The sequence below is a fragment of the Canis lupus genome, chromosome 31, assembly GCF_011100685.1.
Source record: "Canis lupus familiaris isolate Mischka breed German Shepherd chromosome 31, alternate assembly UU_Cfam_GSD_1.0, whole genome shotgun sequence".
NCBI lineage: Eukaryota > Metazoa > Chordata > Mammalia > Carnivora > Canidae > Canis > Canis lupus.
Window position 1 is genome coordinate 27,163,077 of NC_049252.1, and position 13,194 is coordinate 27,176,270.

Here is a 13,194-nt window from a genome sequence, read left to right on the forward strand (position 1 = left end):
TTGACATCCATTAATCTCCCTTTTTAAAATAAAACTCTGTGTATCTAGTGACTGTTTTCATTTAGAAACTGCTCGAATATTTAGCTCTTCTTGGCTAGCTTACCAAATTTCCCACAGGTCTGTACCAAACTACCAATTCTTTTGATACTTCAGACCCCCAGTATTTTACTTTTCTCTGACCCCTCTAACTCACCACAATTTCCCAGAATCAACATTACTTTACCAATCCCTAAGCCACGTCCACACAAATCCAATTGTTATGATACTCTCTACTCTAATTCATCCTGCTTAAAAAAATAATTTTTAAAATTATCAAGAAGACCATTTTAACATCAATTTTAATTCTACTAAAGTACAGTACCAGAGAAAAGAAAAACTAAAAGGAGAGATCATTTTTGGTCTATCAAATTAACAAGATAAAAAGAAAAGAGAAACACACACCTGTATACATTTCTGGTGGTACAACCTTTATGGATGATGATTTAGCAATAAAAGCAAAGTCTTATTTGATCCAACAATTCTACATTAAGAAATTTATTGTAAGGAAAACAATTAAGATGCATCTAATTTTTTCTTCCAGGCCAGCCACTGAAGTGAAATGTCCAAAAGGAACTGAATAAATTGTGGAAACAATCATGCAATGGAATTTTTTGTAGACATTTTATGATAAATTCAGTGGGAAAAGTAGGTTATCAATGTCAGTGAGGTTCTTTTCTTTAAGATTTTATTTATTCATGAGACACAGGGAGGCAGAGAGACAGGCAGATGGAGAAGCAGACTCCCTGCAGGGAGCCCGATGTGGGACTCCATCCCAGGATCCTGGGATCATGCCCTGAACCAAAGGCAGACAGACTCAATCACTGAACCACCCAAGCATCCGAATGTCATTGGTTTTTTTATGAACGTACGTGTATATAATAAAAAAAGAATAGATCCAAACATAAATATAAGAGTAATTTGGGGTGGTCGCATGTAGGTAATTTAAAATTTTTTCCACTTTACTTATTTGGACTTTGATTTGCTACTATGAAAGCTTCTACTGATCATGTTTTTGGTCTGTTGGGACTCCTAACTCCTACCTCTCAGCTAGTAGTCAAAGGCCATGGATCAAAGACAATGTTACACACATGTATTGGTATGTACTACATGGCACAGCTCCAGCATGGGGGGAGAGGACAGATGTATAAACCTGACAAGACAGATGTGTGCTAATCACATGGTTATAAAACCAGATACAACTGCAAAACTGAAAAATGATTTATGATAGAAGCAGGGAAAAGCTGGAAAAGCTTTACAAAGTGATTTCATTTGAAATACTTCAAGATGAGTTAAAGGTCAACAAAGTAGAGCAAATAGCAGAGGAGGCACATCAAGCTCAGGGAAGAGTCGTGTCAAGTACACAGGAAACTTGAGTGCCTACCTCAGACTAAGTGCTCAATCAAAAGAACTGCTATAAACGTTTGTTAAAAATACAAACCTGAGTAATTAAAAAGAACATCTACTGACAACTTTCTTTGTAGAGTGGCTTTAGAAGCAAGCATGCAAATTTACAATTTACAAAGTAAATTACAAATATTGATCATAACTAAAATGAGATACTAATAAAATGGATAGTTACCTTTTTGATGAACTTTTCTACTATTTGAACTACATGCTTATAAAGCTGAAAAAAATTAGAAGAAAATTACTGTACAATTTATATACTTCTACATTTTCAGTAATGGTATTAGAAAATACTTAAAACCTTATAATTTGCACAATCTGAGTAATTCTCAAGATAATACCGAATGACCCATGACAATCCCTTGTCAATAAGTGAATCATAAATTAAAGAGAACCAAAACAGAAATTACAAAAATCCCTCCAAAAAGGAGGTCTTTTTCTTAGATTCTTAATCAGTAATCCTTAATAAAGCAGTGTATCAGACAACTTTACAAAAGGGATAAAAACAGTGGAACTGGAACTAAATAATGCAGTTTCTAATATGAGTCACTTATTTAAGGTGTGATCTTGAGGAAAACATTTAACTTCATGGAGCCTAAGCTTTTTTTTTTTTTCTTCTAAATATATGAGGCAAATACTCGGCTGATTTATGACAAGAATTAAGTAAAACAAAGGAAAAAAACCCTTTTCATTCTCCTGTCTACTTCTGTTAATTCAATTTTCTGACACACACACGCAACTATATGAGGCAAAAGATGTGCTAATTGGCTGGACTGTGTTAATCATTTCATAATGTGTTATGTGTATCAAACCAACATGTTCTATTATATTATTAAATATATTCAATTTTATTTGTCAATTATACCTCAGCAAAGCTGAAGAAATATAAAGGGGAAATACTAAACAACAAAAAAGGAAAAAAGCAGGTTTTGAAATAATACGTTACAGTTTGAACACACTCTATTATCATGTGCCTTCAGCAAAAGCTAGTTAGAACTCTTTGATTCAGGCCTAAACTAACAGAATGAATTCTCACATTTCTCAGTTATTTTCAAAATTTCTAAAACATTTTTTGAATTAAATATATTTATTTTATTCTTACCTTAATAGCTTTAATAGCAGCTTTAGTGATAAGAATCATCTTGGCTCGAGAGATGGGAGGTTTCATATCCATAAGTGAAAAGAGCTTAAAAAACGAAAATAATTTAAAAATAAAGGTAAAGTCAGAGGTCAATTCCCTCCAGTCCTACAAAGATAATGTAATTTATTAACTAAAAGAATAACAAACTTTTGGAACTAAGTTGAATAATTTAGCTAGTAAAGAAAAGTGCTTTCCTACATACCTGCATCACTGCTAAGAAAATACAATGGGAAAATACACTAAATAGAACAAAAAAAGAAAAAATATTAAGAAATTACAAAACCTATAACTGAAAAAAATCATAAAATTTTACTGAAGAACACAAAAATAATTTAAATGGAAACCTACTGGGGGTTTCTGGACTAAATGTGGCAACAATATGACTCAATATTTAATGCAAACCTCATTGAGATTTTGGAGAACTTCAAATAATTCTAAGGTTCATTTGGAGAAAGATGTATTCAATCAGGCAAGAAATTTAAAATGCTGGAATTAACAATTTCTTGATTTAATCAGCATAAAAATAGTGCCATATTCAACAAATCTCACAACAGAAAGTCCAACAATCACGTGCTCTCCATGAGATTTAACCACATATACATACTTCTTCCCCCAAAGTTTAAATCCAACCAAGACTTAATGAGAGCCCACAGAGTTACAAAGATAAAATTCTGACATCAAGAAGCTTACATCTTTAAAAAATTTTTTTCTTTTTTAAGATATGAGAGAGAGAGTGTGCGCCTGCGCCCACTCATGGGACTCCATCCCAGGACCCCTGAGATCATGACCTGAGCCTAAACCAATAGTCAGACACTCAATCCACTGAGCCACTCAGGTGCCACTGTTTACTTTTGTTTAATCATGGGTATGTACCCTAGGACTTCTAAAAAGGTAATCTGTGGGTTCTTTTCTTTTTTTAAGTGGGCGCCAGCTGCAGTGTGGAGCCCAATGCAGCATGGCCTGAACTCATCTCTAGCTAAGATCAAGGGCTGGATGCTTAACCAACTGAGGCACCCCTAAAAAGACATTATGAAATAATTAAGTTTTAGGGCTTTATATGATATTTCCATTTCTTTCCAAATTATGCTGACATTCCAAATATGGAAACTCTAAGACACAGATCTTTACTAGAGCACTAGGAAGCTAACCTAAAGTACCAAAGTATAAATAGCCCCACAATTGGCAACATATCCTAAAAATTCAGAGGATTTTCACAGCTTTTCACAACTACAAACAACGGTAATATAGAAAACAGTAAGCATAATATTAGAAAAGGTATGGAATACCAGAAATAATCAATACAAGAACCAGATACTCTGGTTTAAGCAGAGAAAGGTAGAAATTTTCCTTTGGTAATACTAAGATTTAAAAAGAAAATGGGAGAGGGCAGCCCTGGTGGCTCAGCGGTTTAGCGCCGCCTTCAGCCCAGGGTATGATACTGGAGACCCAGGATCGAATCCCACGTCAGGCTCCCTGCATGGAGTCTGCTTCTCCCTCTGCCTGTGCCTTTCTCTGTGTGTTGTGTGTGTCTCATGATTAAATAAATAAAATCTTAAAAAAAAAAAAAAAGGGAGAAACACAAAGATATTTACAAAGGGATTTGTTTAAAAAATATGATTCTCTAAATAATGTCATGATTATTATTTATCAATGTAATAAAAATTATCCTTGAGAATAAATGCCCACTAACAGATAACAATTAAAAAGGAAACCGTAAACTTTGAGACTATACAAACTGATGGGAAATGAAAAAACAAACTATTACAACTTAATTCCAAATTATAAAAATGTAAACAATGTAAAAAAAGTATATTGCATGCATTTTTAAAAAAGATTTTATTTATTTATTAGAAACACACAGAGAGAGAGAGATTGAGAGAGAGAGAGAGAGAGAGAGAGAGAGGGGCAGAGACACAGGCAGAGGGAGAAGCAGGCTCCATGCAGGGAGCCCAGGATCATGCTCGGGGCCGAAGGCGGCGCCAAACCGCTAAGCCACCAGGGCCGCCCTATTGCATGCATTTATAAAGGATATATTCTTACCATTTACAAGCTATAAAGTTTATTAAGTCAATTGTTTATTACTGCTGTTCTATTTCCTTCTCTGTACCTTAATGTAGAGAAGAGGAATGCAAAAATGTTTATACGTGGATGTTGAGAATGAACAACGAGAACTATTTCTCTGGTCATTAAAAGCTTACAGAATCATATTTTCATGAAGTCTAAGCAAAAGCTAATATTCATTTAATGTACCAAAAAGCACTTGATTATGTCAGCAGCAAGCAACCTGCCATATAAAAACCCCCGCCAACTGAGCACACAAGACAGACTAGTGTGCCATTCAATAAAATACTCCATAACTTGTTAAAAAAAATTAAATTACAGACTACATCATATAGCAGTATAACCATTCATGCAAAAGACCAGCAAGAGAACCCTCAAGTGCTATATCCATTATCTAAGAGATAGTGAAAAAGGTGTTAAACACTTCATGAAGAAAAAGATGACTTTTGGAAGAGAGGAGGGGAACCAACATCTGAGTGCCTACAATGTATAAGAAAGAATTAAATTCAGTGATATATAATTTAATTTTATTAACAATTGGAGGAGGTGGGTGATGGGTATTAAAGCAGGTACTTGTGATGGGCACTGGGTGTTGTAAGTGATGAATCATTAAAGTCTACACCTGAAACCAATTTTACCATGTGTGTTAACTAACTAGAATTTATATAAAAACTTGGGAGAAAAAAAATCATATTAACAGCTAACACAGATTATCTCCCACCTGTTCTGAATGATGCCCAGGAAATGGTTTTGAACTATACTTTGTAGATTTTATAGCTCAAAAGTCCTAATAGCACATTCATACCTTTAACACAATGCTGCTAAGGGATTAAATACATACAGGACCTTAACTATGATAGGGAATACAGACAAACTATCAAGCAGGCACCTGTGCCGGTCTATATATATATAGTACTGACTCAGGGATAATGACAAAACATACTGAATATAATTTGGGATGCCTACTGAAATGCAGGCAGATATAAAATTAGGGATCTTGGACACAGAAAAAAAAGGTCCAGGCTAGAAAATGAAAAGTCACAGAATAAAAGCCAGGAGTACAGGTGAGGAAAAATCTGTAGTAAGAAGAAAGCCAAAAACATATACCAAAAATTCCACTGTGGTATAGAGAAAGGGACTGCACAAATGAACATCAGGACAAATACCAGAAATCAAAGGCATTTGGCACGGTCGAATATGGAAAGATGTGCAAATCAAACCTTGTTTGGTGGCTTAAACAGAGAACTGTTTTTGAAAGTGATTTCAAAGTCAACTAGTAAAGAAGTGGCAGTTGAGGGGGTGGAAATGCAGTTTTGGATTATTTTTCATTAATTTAACAAATTTCTGAGGGCTTATTAGGAAGTATCAAGTTCAGTGTCTGGTACATTGAGCCATGTCTCAGTGCCTTACAAATGACCATTCTTAAAATACCTCTTACTTGTAAGCACCATGATGCTTCTATCAAATTTAAATTTTTTAGATGTTCTTTACTTTCCTTTACAAATGCCTTTCTTAAATCTTAAAGTTGAAAATCTGTATTTGATATAATTTATGAAGAAAAATACTACAGGCAGATAAGTTTCAAAACCAGAGATTTTAAAAATTACCTTTTAAAAGCTCAATGAATGTTACTAACATTTTACTGACTTCTTCAAAGCACAAATTTATCGGTGTCTACACCTTTCACAAGGCAAAAAGGTTCCAAGACATTTAGATCAATGCTTTCATTGGATATAGAGACCCAAAAGTTATGCTGAAACTGATACACCTACCTATAACCATGTGCACTGACACCACCTATTTAAATAGAAACACTAATAGCCTTTGTGGTAGTTAGATATTTCAATTCCATTCTACAGATGAAAACAATGAGGCACAAAAGTTCAAGAATCTGCTCAAAACTATAAAGCTAGGGATCCCTGGGTGGTGCAGTGGTTTAGCGCCTGCCTTTTGCCCAGGGCGCGATCCTGGAGACCTGGGATCGAATCCCACGTCAGGCTCCCGGTGCATGGAGCCTGCTTCTCCCTCTGCCTATGTCTCTGCCTCTCTTTCTCTCTGTCTCTGTGTGACTATCATAAATAAATAAAAATTAAAAAAAAACTATAAAGCTAATAAAGTGGTAAATTTAATCTGTGGTTCACTACTACACAAAGTTCAAGTTCTTTCCAACAACTATCTAACAATAAAGAAATTATTTAATTAATGCTATATTCCATTGGAGGAATGAATAGCACAGACATTGAAGATGATGACAATAATCTTAGGTAAGAAAGAGTTAATTGATATGTTGGCTGAGGAATCTCTCAGAAGTATATGACCTTGTGGTGATCTAAGGTTCATACTATAGTTCCTGAATTTTAAAAAACAAATTTCTGTTAAAGAAATGATCAGAACACAAGATCAATAATCAACGGTCTGGGAAATCTTGACTCTCCCACTTGCTAGCTATGAGAAATTGTTTCTTCATCCGTAAAATGAAAATAATAGCCCCTACTTTTTAGGGAAGTTTTATACAAACAACACATATAAAAAGCACTTAATGCGGCACCTAGCACAGAGTAAGTACACAATAGATGTTACCTACTATTAACACTACACATAATTTTATTGAAAGGAGAGAGAATCCTGAAAATAACCCAGGAGTGTTTTTCAAACTGTGGGTTGAGATATATTAGAATATAAAAATGAGCTTAATGGGTGTGACACAAGTTTTTTAGTGGAATAGAGTAAAAAATCAAACAAACAGCATTGTACACAGCAAGGGTAAGTACTATTTGGTGAAATTTCTCAGTTTTGTGTGTGGGTATGTATGCAAAAGCACCTCTCTATGTAAAATTATATATCTTAGTATAGGGGTGACAGTCAAATAATGTGAAAGGCAATGACTCAGAGAAAAATTCTTTTGTTTTAGAAATGAGGAAAATAAAGCCCAAACCAACTGCTGTCAACTTTCAGTAATGAATAGATTCTTTAAGACATTAACACATTTCTGATAAACAAACTGTGGGGAAAAAAGCAGCACTATTAAGTTAGAAAAAAAATTTCCTACTTTTCAATCAAGTTTAGAATACAGAGTATACATAGAGTAGAAAGAAGGTAAAGATAATTTGGGCTCTAGTTATTTCTGACCAACATCCAATCTCAGCCAACAAACCTCAAGGAAAAAAACCTATTGGCTTTATATAAATGTGTGAGAACCATAAAATTTAATTCCGACAAACTCTACTGGAGAAAAAAAAAATCAGATACTGTAGGTATTCTGCAAAGAGTCAGAAAGACCTGGTTTTGATTCTGGGTCCAGCCATGTACACAATTCTGGGCAAATTACATAACTTCTGTAGGGTGCAGTGTCCTCATATGTAAAAAGGACATGGTAGTTAATCTACTTCAGAGGTTTCAATGAGAACTGAATTCATTTTGGCAGATGGAATGACTAGTGTATCACCTGCAAGTGCTCCAGAAGTATCACTAGGAGCAGCACTCTCCCTATTATAGCCCCTATTCCCAAGAAATGTAATCTGTCAATGAAAACAAGGATATCAAAGCAGCCAGAGAAACCCATGCAATTCTCATATAAAACAGCAGAAGCAGTAGGCAAAAAAGGGTACAAGACCCCCTTGGAAGGCATTAGTAGAAAAAATGTACTTGCTGGAAACAGATGTGAGTTTGGCTTTTTGCTGTCACTAGCTGAGTAACTACAAAAAGTATAAATAAATGTAAACACAGTCTTGCTACATGACATATAGAGAAGATTGAGATACAAAATAGTCCAAAAATTCATCATGATCCCTTATATCAATAAGGAATAGTTTCAAGAGAAGGTAAAGAATGGGGCCAGCCCCGGTGGCACAGCGGTTTAGTGCCGCCTGCAGCCCAGGGCGTGATCCTGGAGACCCGGGATCGAGTCCCACATTAGGCTCCCTGCATGGTGCCTGCTTCTCCCTCTGCCTGTGTCTCTGCCTCTCTCTCTCTCTAGCTGTGTCTCTATGAATAAATAAATAAAATCTTAAAAAAAAAAAAAGGTAAAGAATGAAAATATTTGGCTTATGATGCCTGTAGAATTCAGTTTGAGGTCGTCAAAGTAACATGATACTCTACTATTTGCTAACAGTATAAACTGACTAGTTAACCTCTAAACTTCAAGGATCTTTCAAATATGAAAAAAGGGATTAACAGTATATATTTCATCTCATAAGGCTATTAGAATTAAATGATAATATACATAAATCTCAGCCTCGTACCTGACATATTAAGTAACTCACTAAATAAAGCTATACAATGTCCTGAGATCTACACACACACGCAGAGTTCATTTTTTGTAATATCTTTTTTGTATTTCACCTACTATTCAAATACTGCATTTAGAGAAATCTTCTCTACAGTGACAATACTGTAGTATCAAAGACTCTTAAAGCTGTAATAGCATTTTAGGACCTAATCTGGTACTTACACTGAATTCAGAAATACTTTTATACCTGCAGCTCCTGCCTAGTGACATAAGGCTTAATATCTCATAACTAATCAGCTCTGATGGTTAGAGGCCTCCTGTGTGCTAACTCCCAATCTCCCTTCTGATACTTTCCCTCCCCGTTTCCATTCTGAATAGTGATCTCTCTTGCATGACAAAATATTTAAAGAGAACTAAATATGTTTCCCACTCAACTATCTTCTTCAACTATTAGTAAAATGATGATTTCTAGATGTATCCTGGCTAATTCCTTTGTATGGTATTCCCAAATTGACATCATCCAGATGCATTACTGTTAACGGAAACTAGTGGACTGTATTATTATTAGTTTCCCATTTCTGCAATAACACATTACCACAAACTTAGAAGCTTAAGAACACCACAAATTTATCTTATAGTTTTGGAGGTCAGAATCTCAGTAGTCTGAATTTAAGGTGTTAGCTGGGCTACTACATTCTTTCTGGAGGCTCTAGGGCAGAATCTATTCCTTGGCTTTTCCAGCTTCTGCAAGGTATCTACATTCCTTTGGCTCATGGTCTCTTCTTCCATCTTTAAAGCCAACAGGGTAGCATCTTGTCCTCCTCGACCTCTGTGCTTCTGCTGTCACATCACTTTCTGACTCTCCTGTCTCTCTTATATAAGGACCTTTGGGATTACATTGGGCTCATCTAGATAATTCAGGATAATTAACCCATCCCAAGATCTGTAACCCAATCAGATCTGCACAGTAAGGCAACATATAAGAGATTCCAGGATTCCAGAAGTGGATGGGGGAGGAACAAATGAATGAAAGATCAATCGATCTTTCAAAAAAAAAAAAGTTGACACAGAGAGAAAACTCTCAAACTGTTTTCAATGGAATCTCTATCAAAATTCGATCTTCATGTTGGCTTTGCATTGTTTTCTAACAGTCCTTTCAACCTGCTTAGGTCATCTGGAAATAATTTTCTGCTACTTGATGCAGCAGCTACTCCAATCAGCTTATACATTTCATGAACTTTCATAAATACACTTTATATATGCCTTCCTCCAAATCAAGGTTTTTTTTTTTTAATTAATAAGAACAGGACCTACTTGTGGGATGACCCTATCTGATAGTCCTTGGACACTGCCTGTCAGGTAAAATTCACGTAACAATACTCTCATCCTACCTATATTTTTCTAATTTATTCATGATGAAGTCATGACAAATATCTTTCTGAAATATCTGGTTTATAGTCCTCACTAGACAAAACACTTCACAGAAGAAAAAAAGTTTAATTCGGTCAGTTATGAATTGTTAGTGGATCTGTTCTGGCTCCTAGATTAGAAATTTCCAGAAGTTCATAAAACAAATCAACAGAACCAGAAAAGATAAAAGTTATTGGCATTGAGTCTTTGAGTTCTGGAATATGCGTTTTCCTATTCTTTGAAAGAGAGCTGTCAAAGCAGGGAAAAGAATTAGAAGATTGTATTAGTCTAAATAACCCTTCTAACATCTAATCCCAATGTTTCCTTTAGAAATCTTTCAATGGAGCACTTACCTCTACATTTTTTTCCCTAAACTTGAAAAATTTTGCTTTCCTGAAATTTATTTTATAAAAAATTACACTAATTATATATGCAATATTCCTTCCTATTATCACCTCCAAGATGACAAATTCTGCTTTAAGGTCCTATTATTAATACTTAATTACAAACTTTAAACAAAAAATATGAATGCTTCCAAAAGGAAATATGTACACTGACAGCGACAGGTTGCTACTCAATCTCCCTCCTGATAGATGCAGATATCAAAATGTTTAATTCTAGTCTTTCTTCCTCTTTCATTCATTTGACTTAATTTATCAGACACATGAACTGTAACTGAATAAAGAGTTAAATCCAACATAACGTTAATGCTTATTAACATATAAACACTTTATAAGAGTACACATTACATTTCTTAACAAAGGGAAACAATTAGGAAAAAAAACTTTTTAAAATCATTTTTTCTCTAAAGATGCTTTGTCTAATTACAGCTTAAAGACAGCTTTATAAAATACTAATGCAACAATTAGGAAAGGGATAACTAATAGCTCCTTTTACATGGCATTGTACTTTATGCCTAAGTACATTTTATCAAAGGTTTGTTCAAACCAATACATTTACTCAGGATCATGTCCTGAGTGGCAGATGCTCAACCGCTGAGCCACCCAGGTATCCCTAAACCAATACTTTCTTAGTTCTGAGCAATTCAACATGATAGGAGATAGGTTGAGAGGTAAAGAGAGTTGCAAACCAATCACATGCACAATGCCATTCTACCACCTATGCTGTTTTACCTGAAGGTAAGACATGTACAAACAATAAGAGATGGTGAAACTAAAAATAATAAAGAGGTAGTTCAATTAACAAAGGAAATCCCAATAGCCAATTAATAAACACAGGAAAAAAAGTTCAACCTTTCCAAAAATCAATGAAGTGCAAATAGTAAGATACAATTCTTCAATTGTCTAACTGGCATAAATGTAGATCAACATCAAGCAAAGAGGGTCCTCTACAGATGAGACCTAACTGGGGAGTTTTAGTTTCAGAAAAAAAATTTAAAGCTATGTAACAGGGCAGCCCTGGAGGCTCAGCGGTTTAGCACAGCCTTCAGCCCAGGGCCTGATCCTGGAAACCTGGGATCCAGTCCCACGTCGGGCTCCCTCCATGGAGCCTGCTTCTCCCTCTGCCTGTGTCTCTGCCTCTTTCTCTGTGTGTCTCTCATGAATAAATAAACAAAATCTTTAAAAAAAAAATAAAATAAAGCTATGTAACAATAACAACCATATCTTTTAAGCCAACAATTCCACGTCTAGACGTTTATCTTAAACAATAATCAGGTCCTCAAATCTTCCATGATGACCATTTAAAAATTAGAAAATAATTTGTTATCAAAAATCTCTGGGAACCATATAAAAATTTCCAAGCACAAGTGGAAGGAGAAAAAGACTCAAACACTCTAAAACATTAATGGTATTCAATGGGATGGTATTTTCTTTTATTTCCTAATTTAAATTTACATAACTTGCATCAATTTCACAAGGAAAAATATTAAAATCCATTGATTTTAAAAATGAAAGATTTTGTGTCTGAGACTAAAATCCATTTCTCAACTTTTGATTATAAATATGATAAATATAATAAACATATAGAACCATCATTATCAGATACAGCTTATTCACAGATTAAACCTTGTCTCTGAAGTTCAGTTATTTTCAAGTCAATGGCTTATAATCTTTTTTTTAAAGATTTTATTTATTCATGAGATGCACACAGAGACAGGCAGAGGGAGCATGATGTGGGACTTGATCCTGGGACTCCAGGATCACACCCTGAGCTGAAAGCAGATGATCAACCTCTGAGCCATCCAGGTGTCCCAATGGCTTGTAAATCTTTAGCAAGTTTTTCAAAATTATTAAAACAATTTTTTAAAAATAGATTTAAAATTTTGCCTCTTTAAACTTTGCAGTAACTGGTGCTCTTGTGGATATAAAACCCAAATTTGAGAAATCACTGTCTTTGTGTTTTGCTGACCCCGCGCGTTGAAGAAAGTACCCCCTTTAATACTGACATACTTTACTGCCAAGCAAATTCTATTTACTTTCCATAGAATCAAGTCTTTTGAAACCCAAATGTTTAACCAATTCTCAACTTGCTTAGAGGAAGGTACAGAAACAAGACAGTCTGGTATTAATATGAAATACTCCTAAGATGAAGCAAATTTATAAGGCTTTTTAAAACAAAGAGTCAGGAAAAAGAAACCATTGTCTCCCTGCTCCTACTGAGCAGTCTTTTCATTTGACTTAAACACTAGAAAATAGTTCCATTTATTTCTCTACAAAATTCACTTTTCAGATTTCTAAAGAACCCTAACCAGATATTTTTACAAGCCACGCAGCTGCACAGAATATTCTCAAGTTCAAAAATTAAAAAAAAAAATTCAAGCTTTTCCTACATTGCTTTACCTTCTGTATCTTCCTACAAACTCTCCAACTTTTCTCCTAGTTCCAGAATTTGGAGTAATGTTTTACAAAATACACATCTATAAATACAAATAAAAATATTTAATATTCAA

General features: G+C 34.7%; 1 protein-coding gene across 3 annotated transcripts in view; it reads right to left on the reverse strand.

Annotated features, from left to right (window-relative positions):
- The window catches only part of SCAF4 (SR-related CTD associated factor 4), a 58,810-nt gene that overhangs the window by 34,077 nt on the left and 11,539 nt on the right, over nucleotides 1-13,194 (reverse strand). For 2 of the 3 annotated variants that reach the window (XM_038581335.1, XM_038581333.1), the window contains exons 2-3: nucleotides 2,546-2,629; nucleotides 1,619-1,663 (exon numbers count right to left, since the gene is read on the reverse strand). In XM_038581335.1, the coding sequence (XP_038437263.1) occupies nucleotides 1,619-1,663; nucleotides 2,546-2,629 (129 nt within the window). Of the gene's footprint in view, nucleotides 1-1,618; nucleotides 1,664-2,545; nucleotides 2,630-2,786; nucleotides 2,808-13,194 lie in introns of those variants that run through there. The other variant, XM_038581334.1, reaches the window with a different exon arrangement.